The 15,151-nt window shown below is 42.1% G+C and overlaps 1 protein-coding gene across 1 annotated transcript in view; it reads right to left on the reverse strand.

The window, feature by feature from the left end:
- Positions 1 to 15,151, reverse strand: part of KLHL3 (kelch like family member 3) — a 163,521-nt gene that overhangs the window by 69,875 nt on the left and 78,495 nt on the right. Inside the window, exon 6 of the mRNA XM_036751663.1 lies at positions 9,551 to 9,660. Coding sequence (XP_036607558.1) covers positions 9,551 to 9,660 — 110 coding nt within the window. The remainder of the gene's footprint in view (positions 1 to 9,550; positions 9,661 to 15,151) is intronic.

Raw genomic sequence — 15,151 nt, forward strand, 5'->3', positions numbered from 1 at the left:
TGGAAGAGACAGGGGCATGTTTGCAGGCAGGAGAGAAACAACAAGGAGGGGCAGCACAGTGAATAGAGCACCGGCCCTGGAGTCAGGAAGACCTGAGTTCAAATCTGGCCTCGGACACTTGACACTTACTAGCTGTGTGACCTCGGATAAGTCACTTAGGCCCAACTGCCTTTCCTGCCCCCCTCCAAAAAAAAAGAGAGAGAGAGAGAAACAACTAGGAGTGATTAAAGATTGAAGAGAGTGGGGAATGACAGAGGAGATAATCCACTGGGGAAGATGGGATGGAAAGGGATCGACTGTGCATGTAGGGGGGTTTGCCTCTTCACATAAGACAGGGGTAAAGGAAGAGATGGTGGAGAAGGCATCTGAGTAACGTGAGATGAGAAAGAGAGGAGAAGAGGGAGTTCTTGGAAACAGTCTCAGTTTCTCAGGTAGGGAAAATGGAGTGAAACATCCAAAGAGAGAATCTGTACACCGACCACAACTAAATAATCTAAGAATGCATTAAAACAAACTCAGTTTAAATTCAGTGTACAAGTTGATACTGTCTTGCTGGAGCTAAAAGCAAAGTTTTTCTGTCTTTTACATTGTTATTACTTGTATATTACACATGTATGGTTCCACATAAGATCAGCGGCAGTTACTCTTTTATATATATATATATGTGTGTGTGTGTGTGTGCGCGCGCGTGCGTGTATGTGTGTGTGTGTACATATATATATACACACATATATATTTATTTATCTGTATTGGGTTGTCAATGGGAAATAGATTTTATTTGGGACTGTGCATTTGTTTATGTCTGTCTCCTATTAAAACACATTTTAACACTGGGGGGAAAAAGAGCCACTTAGGACCTCAAGTTTGGAGGCTAGGAGGGAGGAAAGGTGGCCAAAAAGTAGCTGGAAATTGACAGATTCACTGCAGAGGCAATACGGGGGAAGGAAATTTTCAAATACACACCCTGGAGTCTCTCCAGAGGGGCTTTCTTGGCAGTTGTCCTGGGTCATGATTAAAAGACAGAATATCTAGTAGAATGAAATCATAACCAGACCTTATAGTAGCATCAACAGGTGCTGTCAGTACAAAGGGAAAAGTGCCCAGCTGGCCAGAGAGAAGCAGGAGAAGCCATTTCACCAAGGGATTGTTCTCTGCGTGCTCCCCGTTGTATAGAGCCATTAGTGTTCAGGCAGAAAAATCAATGCAAGCAGGAAACTAGCGACTCATCATTTGGTGAGCCCAGACCTGTAAATAAGCACATTAGGCCCAACCCAAGATGGTCCAACAAGACAGTAAAACAAAGTAAGATTTTAGTAAAACGAGGGAAAGGTAATTGGGTGTAACGGTCCAGGTGCTAACGAGGTACAAAGAGGAGAAAAATAGTACCTAGAGTGGAGAGAGACTCTATAAGCCATTTGCCGCAGCATTTAACCAGGGAAGTTATTAGCAAAAGGACAAAGGACTGACAATATCACTTAGTAAGGATGAATAGCAAGGAGATTTTTGCAATGGCCTGTACAGATGTGCAATGTTTACATATCCAAGTAACTATTCTTTCTGCTCTAAGTAGAGGCTGCTCTCTTCCCCTCTTGAAGAGAAGGTGAAGTGGCTTAAGGAACACACCTCTCCACTCTCCGAACTGTCATTGAGAATCAAGTGTTTATCTTTTTTTTTAAATGGAAGAAGGACTTCAATTCAAAAACCAAAAGGGAAAAAAAAAGATCTTCATCAGGAAGTTAGAAGAATATGACACCAAGGAATAAGGGAAAGAAAGAGGACACCTCACTGAAACTTTTATGCATACATGTTGTCCACAGAGGATACAAACTCCCTTAAAGCAGGGATTATTTCATTTATGTCTTGGTGTCCTGAGTGCCTGGTGCAGTGCCTAGCACTCAATGATAAAATGCTGAATGACTGATTCTAAAACAAAGAGTTAATCCACACTGAGGTAAGTCTGGCCAGTAATGAAAGTGACTACACATAGTCTAAGGTGAGGAAATGATGGGAAGTTTATGGGGAAGTGACCACCTCATCTCATAATTTCTGATAGAAGAGGAAAGGAAAGCCATGCATAGTCTGACATGCACTTTAAGAGAGATTTCAGAAGGTTCAGACCGGATGGAGAGGATACTGCGGCCAAAAATTCTAGGGCAGATAGAGTGTTGGGCTTGGAATCAGGAAGGCTCATCTTCATGCGGACACATACTAACTGTGTGACCCTCGGCAAGCCACTTAAACCTGTTTGCCTCAGTTTCCTCATCTGTAAAATGGGCTGGAGGAGCCATCTCTGCCAAGTATCCAGGATCTTTACTAAGAAAACCCCAAAGAGGGCCATGAAGAGTCAGACAGGGCTGAAATAACTGAACAACAAAACTCTATAGCCAGCCCCGGAAGCATAGGAAGCTCTCGAGACATACAGTACGACAATTCCAATGAGGAAGAAAATAGAAAGCAATCTAAAGAGGTGGACAGGGATGCCCAAGGAACTCATCAGATAACTCACACAAGATGAAAACATGGATAGGCAACAGAGAGTGAATACTAAAAGGTGGGACAGTTAGACAGCACAGAGGACAGAGCACCAACTCCAGAGTCAGGAGGACCTGAGCTCAAGCCCGGCCTCAGACACTTACCAGCTGTACGACCCTGGGCAAGTCACTTAACTTCTGTTGGCCTCAGTTTCCTCAACTGTAAAATGGAGATTGTAACAGCACCTGCCTCCTAGGGCTGCTGTGAGGGTCAAATTTGGTCACTGTAAAGTGCTTTTAGCACAGTGCCTGCCACATAGTAAGTCCTTGATAAGAATCAGCTAACACTATTACTGGTATTATTTAAGGAGTGTCAGCAAGGCCGGTGATGGAAGGTGAGGACGACAAAAAGACCGCGTTGATGTTTAGCTGTAAAAGGGTAAAGAGGAGGATCAACAAAGGGACAGGCCCACAGTTCCCGGAGGATGGGTTGATAATAATGGGTAACAGAGAGAAAGTAGAAAGCTATTTCAGCTCTCATTCTGCTTCTGTTTTCTCTGACCAGTAGAATAAAATGGCAAACGTTGAATTAAAATAAAAAATTAGCAGGGCTATCCTTAAAGAATACATCGCTACCCTTGATGAGCTCAAGTTCCCAAGTCCGGATGAACTATTCCCTGCAACTGATTATTAATGGAATAGGCAAAGTCTCGAAAAGGAAGCCGTGATCACAGAGGGATCATAGCTTCATCAAGAACGGCTCGAGGTAGGCCAAACCCCAAGAGGTCACTTGTCACAAGCTTCCTATTCTTCCCTGTCCCACATCTTAAAATATACACCCTTGTTCTCTGCTCCTTTTCTCTGGCGTCTGGTGAAGAGACTGAGAAGGAAGGAAGAGTCAGAGAGGTGGGAGAATAAGGGAGAATAAGGCCATAAAGACCTAGAGAAAAGAGAGTGTCAGAGAGAAGGTGTCGGGCAGTGTCAAAGGATGCACAGGAGGAGGACTGAGAAAAGGCCATTAGATTTAGCAATTAAGAGATTATCGGTTAACTTTGGGGAAAGCAATATTAGTTGCTTGATGAGGCTGGGAGTAAGACTGGGTTAAGAAGTTAAGAAGGGAACAAGAGGGAAGCAAGTGGAGACACAAACTGTAGATAGCCTTCTCAAGGAGTCCAGCCACAAAAGGGAGGAGAAATGTAAGATATTAGCTAGTGGGGAAAAGACGGATCAAGAGAGGGGTTTGTTTCCCAACCATAGATGGGGTGGGGGGATAGAACATTGGAACATGGGTGTTTTTGTAGGGAGTAGAGAGAGAAGCCCACAGTAGACCGAGAGTGAAAATGACAGAGGAGGTGGTTTGCTGGAGAAGATGGGATGGAATGGGATCACTTGTGCATGTAGAGGAGATGTCTTCGCATGGAGAAGAGCACTCTTTGTGTGAGACAGGTGAAAGAGGAGATCATGGGGGAAGGCACAGAATAAGTGAAGCTGAGAGGGGGTAGCCCTCAGCAAATGGCATCGTCCTTTCCAGTGTGATATGAGGCAAGGCTCTCAGCTGAGGGGTATAAAAAGGGAACCATGGGAGTTTGAGGAGGGATAAAAAGGTCTGGAAAAGTCACTGTGGTGGATGAGATAGTGAATTCATTAGAGAAGGATAAAATGACTGCCTTGCCTCAGTGAAAGCCCAGGTAAAATTTGTAATATAAATTTGTAGTGGACCCTGTCAACATGGTTTTGTGATTTTTTTTTCTATCTTCTTTAAGCTGCGTGTGAGCAGGAAGGAAGGCAAGGAATGATGGAAATAATCTAAGATTGGGGCTTTGGTGGGACAAGATCAATGTTGCTGTTGTTCGTCCTCTGTTCCTGAAGATGACCAATGACTTCAGGAGGGTGATGTCTCGACCCGCAAGTGAACTGGATTTAAGCGAGGCAGAGCTGTGCAAAGTCACCAGGCTCACTCTCTCCACAGAGTCGTTTGGAGTCTATCCTCATTTAGCTGCATGTGAGTAGGAGGGAAGGTAATGAATGACAGAAATAATCTTAATAATCTAAGGTTTGGGCTTGGGCAGGACAAGATCAACGATAGGACAAGGGGATGAGGGACTTGAGACTAAAAGATAGTGCAGAGTTGAACTATTCCACCAAGAGTCAAAATGGGGAAAGGAGCCCCATCCATATCGTCAGTGCAAGGGTTGTTGGCCCAAAGAAGGCCTGAGGGATAGAGGGATAGGAGATCACAAAAGAGGACAAGGATACTGTATTTAGGGTCATAAGGCAGAAGGAAAAAAAGAATGATAAGAGATCATGATCAGATAAAGAAATTTCAGAGTTCATGAACATGGAAGTGGAACTCTGCTGATGAGGGATGGTAAGATCAAAGACAGGACCTTTACATGTGGCTGAAAAGGGACAAAAAAGGTCATGGGAAATAAGTAAACTGAGGAACTGGGAAGTTGGGGCATTTGAGGGAATATCAATGTCAAAGTTCCCTAGAATAAAGGTAGGAGTTGGAGAGGAGAGTCGAGTGTACCAGAGATCAAAGAAATTCCAAATGAGTGCAGCCTGGGTGGGAAATGAGGAGCCCAGTCCCCCTCTCCTGATATGAAGGAGTTTATGGATCGAGGGACAGAAAGTACTGATGAGGCGTGAGTGAAAACAAGATGAGGAGATTTCTCAATGATGAGTTCACCTGGGGCAGAGAAGTCAAAAGAAGTTCAAAATTAGTAGAGCCAGGTGGGAAATGAGATGCCTGAAGTATCAGTACTCTCTCCCTCACTATGCAGCTAAATCTCTATTGATTTGTGTATACATCTTATCTCCCCTGTACAATGTAAGGCTCTTGAGACTAGGAATTACTTTTTGTGTGTGGTTGTGTGATGGTTTCATTTACTCCTCTTTCTGTGTTCTCCTGCGTATGTTGATTTTTTCATGTTCAGAATAAATAAACTAAAAAGAGGAAAATCAGAGCTGTGAAAAATAAATAACATTTTAAAACTTTAAACTAGTAAGCCACAAAAAAAGATCCACAGTGACCTATTTAATAGGCTAAAATATTAGGCTGGAGCTAAAATAATGACATTTAATAGAGAAAATAAAATAAATTAAAAATCAACTTCTCAAGGAAGAGCTAAATAGAGGCTCATCTGCAAAAGATCTAGGGGTTTGGGAGAATTTAAGACATAATGACTCAAAAATATAAGAAGATGGCCCAAAATCTAATGTGGTCATTCATGACGTTAAAATGGCATAGTATCCAGAATTAAAGAAATGAGAGTCACAGGATCACAGATTTAGCCCTAAAACAGACACTTGAAGCCATTTAGTCTAATTCTCTCATGCTACACCTGAGGAAGTGGAGGCCCAGGAAGGAAAGTGACTTACCCAAAAGGTCATACGTGCAGTCATGTCAGAGGCAGAATTTTAACCCAGCTCCCCTAACTTTCCACTAGGCTGGCCTGCTCCAGTGTACATCTGCATCCCTGGGTACCATGTTAGCTGACATATTTTCAGGGTGCTGATAAGCTAGAAAACATCTAAAGGAAGGCAATGAGAATACTGAAGTTCCATGAGACAGTGCCATAGGAATATGAGTTGAAGGCAATGGGGACATTGAGACAGAGAAGTTTTAGAGAGACTGGGAAGTACTTCAAATACTTTAAGGGCAGCCATGGCAGAAGAGGGTAAAACCAGGCATGATGTGCAGAAGATGCCAAAAGCCATATTTCAGTTTGAGGTAAGAAAAAACTTCCTAACCACTGGAGCTATCCAGAAGTAAACCTGGAGAGGTCATAGGCTCCCCTCCACTAGAGGTCTGCTGGGAAAGGCTGAACAACCAATTGTGAGGGATGATGGGGAAAGGATCCTCGTCCATATATGACCTCTGAGGTCCCTTCCACGTCCAGATGTTGTGTTTCTATGAAATCCACAGAGAAGGAAGCAGCTTGGCTGTGACAGTTGTAAGTCTGTCCCTCTGTGTGGGAGTCAACACACTCTGTTAACTCTGCTTTACCAAGACCACCCGAAGATGGTTTCTGGGTCTCTGAGTCTGATTTCTCTTCAGCTGACTTCCTCTTGCCTCCCTGTAAGTAAAGGGAGAGGTCTTGAGCCCTCTCCCTCCAGGGCCAACATGTGACCCTATAAAAACAGGCCCTGGAGCTTTAACTCAGTGTTTGTTCTGTCATTCTAGGTGAAAGAGGTTAATCTGTGAGTTTCAAAAGATCAGGAGAATGAGGCACCCAAGATGTAGGAGTTTGGGGAGTTTCACCGGGTTTTATGGTTGGGCATCAGCAATGCCACCTCTGGATGTGAATTTGGTGGGACCAATGATATGTAGAAACTCATTAAGTCTCAGCCCATTCTCCCCAAAGACCAAGGTGGTAGCCACCATGGTGCTGGAGGGAAATATTCACATTTCTGTTCTTACTAAGGACTTGTACCCCCAGCACTCAGCACAGTGCCTAGAATATTAATAAGTGTTTGTTGCCTGCCTTGCCTAACTGCTTAGATCTATTATCTTAGGATTCCCCCTACTCTACAGACTCAGCTACAGATTGATATGTAACCTCAACGATCAAAAGCCTCATCAAGGCTTTAACTCATAGCGTTCCACTTATTACTTCTCCTGACCTTCATCTATGGAGTTCCCTTTTGTGAACACTTAGTTGAAACCAAAGGGCTTGTATGTACTATGGACAGGAGAGATATTTTGCTGTCACCTGTCTGGCTAAGCATTTTGGTGAAGAACTAGACAAAAGCTCACCTGAGCTTCAGGTGTATCTGTTTACTCCTATCTCTGACTCCTGCTTCAGATCCTCTTCAGCACAGTATCAGGGTCACAGAATCACGGATTCTCAGAGGCCATCTAGTCCAACCTATAACCCAATCAGAATTCCCTCAACAACATACCCAAGAAGTGTTCATCCAGCGTCTGCCTGAGGACCTTCAGTGGCAAACCATTTCCCTTCTGGGTAGCTCCAATTATTACATAGTTCCTTTTATCAAGCTTAAATTTGCCTTTGCAAATTTCAACCATCTAGACCTGACCTCTGGCATAGACACTGTCAAGAGATCGGGGAAAAACGCATCTAAGGTGTTATTAAGGACACAACTGTACCTGACCTCATGACAGAATTTGTCTCTAACCAGACATCTGGTGTTCTCAGTATCCAAGACTTCACGTAGTTGACAGTACAGTCTAATGCACAAAACTTTCCCAAGAAAACACGTAACATGAAAATGCAAACAAAGACACAGCAGAGAACTAGACTCCCCAGAGCCACACATCTCCATCATAACAAGACTTCACTGGGCTTTCTTGCTCTCGCTTCTTTCAATATAATCATTTCAATAGTCACAGCGTAAGAGTCTATTTAGGCATACCAGCCCAGAGTATAAATACCCTGTTTTTATCTAAATCACTAAGTCATTTTATAACTAATAAGTCATTGGGAAAGTTCACCATCCTACAAGATCCAATCAGCCTTGTTAACTCACATACCTTATCAGTACCTGTCTACCCCTTTGATTAGAGGGCAGAGCCATAAACCTCTCCATTTAAGGAGGGGAACAGGACTGACATCTCCTCAAACATCTCATTTCCCACCCGGTCTGCACTCATTTAGGGCTCTTTGGGCTTCACCATGCACCCTGCACCACTTGGCTCCCCCTTCCCTCCCGCTTTTCTTTTGTGTGTTATCGTCCCCTATTAGACTGTAAGCTCCTTAAGGGCAGGGACTGTGTTTTTCATTTTAGTATCCCCAGTGCCTGGCAAATAACAGACAGTTAATAAGTGCTTATTAATTACTATTACATTTTGGAAGCCTCAGAGTAGGAGAGAGGATGTTGTCCTCATTAAGACTATTGGAACCAATGTGCATTCCTGCTCCCACAGCCCAGACTGTGGTAATACAGAGGATGAATAGAGAGTTTTCTAAAGTCCCAATTAGCGCTAGCACTCTATAAAACTCGTCCATGCTTTGGAGATGGCAACCTTTATTTTTCAATATCACAAATAACTAGAATCAGAAAAGAAAACAAGCCCCATTTAGTATGAAGGCTAACTAACCGTGGAACAAAGTAACTGCCCAGTAACGGGGGAAGAGTTAAACAAATTGTGGTGTACGAATGGAATGCAATGTTATTGTACTGTTAAGAAACAATAAATACAATGATTACAGAAGCATGGGAAGACTTACATGAACTGAGGCAAAGTAAAACAAGCAGAACCAGGAAAACGATGTACATAATGATTATTTAAACACAAAGGAAAAGAACAACGAAACAAAGACTGAATTCTGTCTTTACTATATACATTATACATATAATACATATTGTTAAATGTTATTAATATAGATTAATTATTGTTATTATTATTAATATATATAGTATTACTATATGATGGGGCTATAGATAGATAGAGCACCGGGCCTGAAGTCAGGAAGACTCATCTCCCTGAGTTCAAGTCTGACCTCAGACACTTACTAACTGTGTGACCCTGGGCAAGTCACTTAACCCTGTTTGCCTTAGTTTCCCCATCTATAAAATGAGCTGGAGAATGAAACAGCCGACCACTCTAGTATCTCTGCCAAGAAAATCCCAAATGAGGTCACAAAGAGTCGGACAAAACTGAAAACGATTGAACAATAAATGAATAAATTTAAAATATTATATATTCTATATACATACCACATATATATATAACACCATATACGATACATATAATGATATATACAAAATAACATATATTACTATATTATATGTATATAATTATAATGACCAATCCTAGCCCCCCCCAAAAAAATAGAATGCATCTCCTCCTTTCTTTAGAGATGGCAAACTATGGCTGTGAAACATTAACTATAATGTGGGACTTGACTGCTGAATTAATTTTGCTAGACAGTTTTAATTTCTTCTTTTTTATTCTTTGTAATGGAAGGGTTAGTTCTTGGGGTGGGGGTGAGGAGGTGGGGCTGGCATACTGAGAAATGAAGAGAATGTTACAACAAAAGACACCAATAAAAATTCAAATTTAAAAAACATTAATCCCCATCCCAAACCCCTGCCTGGGGTTACTGTTTTACCTTTTCTTCCGAAGAAACTGTAAGCTTGTCACTGGATATTAAGCTACACACCTGGTCCAGATTAAGGCTTAGAAATTCTTCCCCAAGCATCACCTCTGGGAAATGCTGCTCTGTTCAAAAAAAAAAACAAAGGTCAAAAAATAAAGTTATCATAAACTTCAGCCCTTACACCGACCAAACAGCACGGAAGTATAGTGAAAAATAACTTTGGTTCAGATCCTGGCTCTGACTTCTCCTAAAAAATCTCTTCCCTTCTTTGGTCTCTGGCTTCTTCATCTTTAAAATTGGGGTGATAATGCTCAAACTACCTTCTTCTCAAGATTGTTATGAGGAAAGTGTCTTATAAATTTTAGAGTTCTGTAAATGTGAGGTATCAGTAGAGTAAATAATTAACGGAATTTACCAACCAAGCTATTAAGGAGACTAAAGAGTAAAGGACTAAAAGCTGAAAGGAATTGGAGCTTTGAATTTAACAATGTGGGCATCACTTTCTATAAGCCTTTGTATTTAATAGCACAGAAGAAAATAGGACAGAAAGTACCCAGCTTTCAATTTCCTATGTTCTGTGTGATTAATAATAGAGTTTCAGAAAAGTGTCACTGAGACCTTCCTACTGAATTGAATTCAGAGTGTAAACTGGTAGAACTGTACACACCTATCTCCATAACTCTCTGAAGCAAAACTAGGCCAGGATCCCTTTGCTGCCAGATGATCACAGAGGTAGAAATGGGGCTGTCTCTCTTTATTCAGAAATAACAGGGAAGGCTGGGACAAAGTGAAACGCAGTCACTATGATGGCTCACAGACTGCTCACTAAACATCACTTTTGAGTGTGGAAGTGAACGGGGCAGCCCCAATGGTCTCCTGGCATCCTCACCTCCAAGAAGGCTGCACCTCTCCTAGAAGGGAGAATTCCAGGACAACCAGCAGCTATGTTTAAGGAGGATACCCACTGCGAAAGGGGAAAAAGTTTAACAGAAGCTCCCCTAAGGAGCCTGAGATGATCAAGATGACTCACTAGCTACATGACAGCGGAGAAGCCACAATTTGTGGCTGCGCCTCAGTTTCCTCAAAAATAGAATGGGGATGATAATCGTCATCATCAAACTACCTACCTCACAAGGTTGTATTAAAAAAAGTACTTTTAAGCTTTAAAGAGAATAAGAAATGGGATTCATGAGCTATTACCACAATACAGAAAATACAGGCAGCCCTTGTATAAATACATGTGTAAATATAATAAGTATTATATTTATTAAATATTAAATTATTATTTTTATTAGAGATAACATATTAATATATAAACTGGGACAAACAAAGGCTTTGCCTCCTACTTAAGGAAGCAGTGTGTATAGTGGAATGAATTCTGAATTAAAAACCACAAAACCTGTGCTCTAATTCCAACCCTGGGTAGCTGGATGGCCATGAACAAGACATCATCTTGGTACAGTGGGACAAAAACTGAATTTGGAGTTGGAGACCCTGAGGACAAATTCTGGCTCTCCTGACTTTTTTTTAACTACCAGAGTCACTTTGAGAAAGTTGTTTCTTCTTTTGAGGTCTCAGTCTTATCACCTGTAAAATGAGGGTCACTTTTAGCTCTAAATCCTATAATCTCCCTGGACATCAGTTTCCTCACCTGTAAAATTGAGATGATAATCCTTGTATTAACGTAATAATGTAATAATCCTTGTTCCCAGGACAGTTATCAACAAGCTCTCAGTTCAGTAGACTGAAAGATTAATGATGAGTAAAAAATGTCATAGCATACCCAAAATATCACACGTGATTTTCAACTGCACTAAGAGGCAAATAAAAAAAGAGAGAGGCACACTATTTAGGGCTAGAAAGCATTCTTCCTAATGATGGGGGTACAGTCTCTGGGAACCCCCTTGAACCTGATGGAGTACAGTCTCTGGGAGCCTTCTTGAACTCTCCTTGAATCTTCCCACTTGATCTGGCCTTGGCTTGAGGCCATAAGCCTCCCCTTATCGCTAGACCCAAATCTCTGTTACCCTTAAACTAGCCTAGCCCTGTACTGTCTGTTATCTCCAGGTGGCCTTCAGCTATTTCCCACTCTTAATCTCACTCCTAGAGTCTTGACCTCTAGTCATCCCAGTCCCATCAAGATCCTCCTTAGACTCCTCCTCAACACCCTCCCTAAAACCCTCCTCTAGTCACCCCAGACTACTCAAGACCACCCCTCAATCCCTCCCACAGTCTTTCTGTATATAAAGATCCATCTTGCCTCCAAGAAGGCGCCCAGATTCAATCTAGCTCAGCTCAGATTAATCTGGCCCACTGGCATTAATGTCACAAATGTTCAGGCTCCCTAAGAGTCTCCCCATTACAGTGAATCTTTAATGAACTTTGTTTTTCTTTAGCTGAGAAGGCTGGAGTCAAATTCATTTGGCAGGACCCAGCACAATGGTATTTTGGGGTCTCAAGCACCCCTCAACCCCAAACCTCATCACTACTGACTGTCCTCTGCCCTAGTCAGAAGGGAAGGCATTGATAAACTAGAGAAATGTACTGGGCACATGAGGAACAATTAAAGGAGGTAAGATGGCAAGGGAACAGAATCACCAAAGATCAGGAATCTCAAATATTTCAAAAGCTGCCATACAGACTTCTTCTGCTTGGTTCCAGAAGGCAGAACTACAAGCAATGGGTAGATGTTACAAGGAGATAAAATTAGCTTTTATATAAGGGAAAACCTCTTAAAACCTAGAGCTATGCAAATATGAAATGTGCTGCCTTGGAAGTGATGGGGATGGGATCTGCACCCCAAAAAAGAAAAGCCCTGGACTTTCCCATGTAGCCCAGGTCCCAGGTGTTCGCCTGGGGCAACCGGTCCTTCACAGTTAAATGCCCTTCCATTTTGGCCTTCAACTGGTCCCACCCTAGACTGCCATTCCTTAAATTCCATCTAGACCCCTTTTTTCTTCTCATAGAGTTCCATCTTGCCTCCATTAAAGTTTTTAGATTCTTTTAAGAGTCTGGCCAGTGCTGAGATTCTTAAAATCTAGCCAACAGCAAGGATTCTGAAAATCTCACCCACCCTGACTGGTGTTCTGATAAACCTTGTCTTTGGCTGAAAGAAGGCTTGGGTCGAACTCATTCGCGGCAGGATCTGCATCTCTTACCATTAAATTTTGGGGTCCCAGCACCCCTAGACCTCAACATAAGTATTATGTTTCCTCCCACTAGGAATCCTCAAGGCAAAGCTGGGGGTTTTCGGGTATAAAGAGGATTCTTAATCAAGTATAAGTAGGATTAGATGACCTATTAAGTCCTTTCCAACTCAGATTTTTTTGATTCTGTAAAAACACACCATAAACTGAAATGAAAAGTCCTATTCAAATATGAGGTACAATGATGATGATGATAACTCTAAGGATACAGGAGGCATGTTGCAAAGCCTCCAAGTTGCATATACTCCTCCAATATAAAAATTGTAAAAATGAGGGTACAGCTGGAACAGGAAAAAACAACATTGGGCAATCTATTTGTGGGCAAAAGTTGAAAAATGAAAATGGTCATTTCTAGAAGGTGACACTCCAATCTTAACAGGTACTTCTTGAACGAAAGCCAAAGGTGAAACCCTCTCTGCCATGGGCCCTCTTGGTGTCCCAGCACATGTTTTGTTTTTAATTTTTTTTTAAATCAGAAATTCGATCACTGGACCAATTGTGGTCCCACCAAAACTGGGCTTACAAGGACCAGGTTCAATCCTGGTGGCCTTCCAAGAGGGGTCATTTTATCTTTCGCTTATTGTTTCTTGCTAAAGTTTATTCTGTCAAAACCTCCAAATGTACTCATGTCTCGGCTTATATAAATGTAACTGAAAGGAGTATCTAGTTCCTATACAAGCATTCAAGGTAACAAATGAATCACAGATACAGAAAAGTCTTTATTTCACTCTACAGAAAATGCATTGGGCACTTAAAGAAGTCCAGGAACCCATAAACAGAAGCAGAAAACCACATAATTCTTGGATGGATGAGCCAGTTGTAAAGAAGTCTCTCCCTATCACTTATTCACTGAGAGGGATGCACAGAGCTGGTGAGAACCTAGACATCCCCCAATCCCTTGGAGAGGAGTGAAATATGACCTACTTGGATTTTAGGCATTGGCTGGGAGGGAGCATCAAGGCAGTCAATGTATATACAGTAGTTTTTCCCAAAAGAAACTGAACTTGGGGTTGCTGCTACTCCAACATTCTCGTAAATCTCAGCTCTCTCACAGGGTCCTATACAATCTCTCAGATTTACAGGGTACACTGTGTATGGACATTCCTCCCCGGGCTACAACATGGGCAACCCTCTCCCCATCCGTCAGACCTGCACTATTTGAATAACTTATTGTTTAAAAGTGAAAAAAAAGTCATTATCAGTCCTGGGAGGAGACTGTGCAGATATAGAGACTTCCCTACCCTTCCAGCTCACCCATCCACCATATACACAAGTTTCCCCAATCTGGAACACAGGTTCCTTCTATTCTCTGATGGGGAAAAAGGCAAGAGTCAGCCATTTCTCTGAAAGAGCATACAGAGGGGAGATTTCCAGCAAGAACTGATCCCCCTAGAATCCTAGCCAATCGAAATATCTTGAGGGCAGCCCCAGTGCCTGATGCTCCATTTCCTTGGGATCAAGGCAACCACTGGCATACCAATACTCTCTACAGGGAAGTATCCATCAGATGAGATCCTTTATCTCACATTCTATATATAAACTCATCAAATAGATCAGAGAACCCCCACTTAATTGCCTTTATAGTGTCAAAATCTTACAGAAGTTTCTCATACTTTCTGTGGGTGCAAAAAATTATTCCTTTCTCCCTAGTTAGCTAGTCTAGTTCATTACCAAGGCAGTGAAGTGACCTGACAGTGTGTATAGACAGCTGGGCCAGTAGTCAAGAAGATCTTGAGTTCAAATCCAGCCTCTGATGCTAACTAGCTGTGTGGCCCTGGCCAAGTCATTTCACTTCTGTCTTCCTCAGTTTCCTCAACTGTAAAACAGGGATAGTAATAGCACTTCCCTCCCAAGGCTGCTGTGGGCATCAAATGAGACAATAGATTTGCAAAGAACTTAGCACAGCGCCCGGTACAAGAAGGTGCTTAATAAATGCTTATTTTCTTTCTACTATTGGCACAGTTGAGACTTTCCTACTTACACTTTCACTCCACGAACTACGCCACCATGTGCAAATAATGCCAGGCACACGGATCTCAATAACACGTTAAGGTCCTCAGCTTGGCAGGACCTGGAGACAAGTCAAGTCTACAAAGGAATAGTACGAGCTTGAGTACCTTTCTCTACTCCCACTAAGGACATTAATTGAAAGACTAATAAAAAGAAGTGACAAACCAGGAGGAAGGAAAGGAGGAGGGGAAATGGACATTTAGATATTAAAATAATTTCTTATCACCCTAATAAAAAGGGCCTCAGGAGACCCACCATCAATTTCCCACTCCATCCAAGAAGAAGGTAAGTTCCTGAAGGGCAGGGGCCAGTCTGTTTTGGTCTTTCTAGTGCCTAGAAAACTGCTTTGAAATTTTAATGGCATAATGGAATGAATGAATAACGGGAGAATAAAAGA

This window comes from Trichosurus vulpecula, chromosome 3 (genome assembly GCF_011100635.1).
Source record: "Trichosurus vulpecula isolate mTriVul1 chromosome 3, mTriVul1.pri, whole genome shotgun sequence".
Lineage (NCBI taxonomy): Eukaryota > Metazoa > Chordata > Mammalia > Diprotodontia > Phalangeridae > Trichosurus > Trichosurus vulpecula.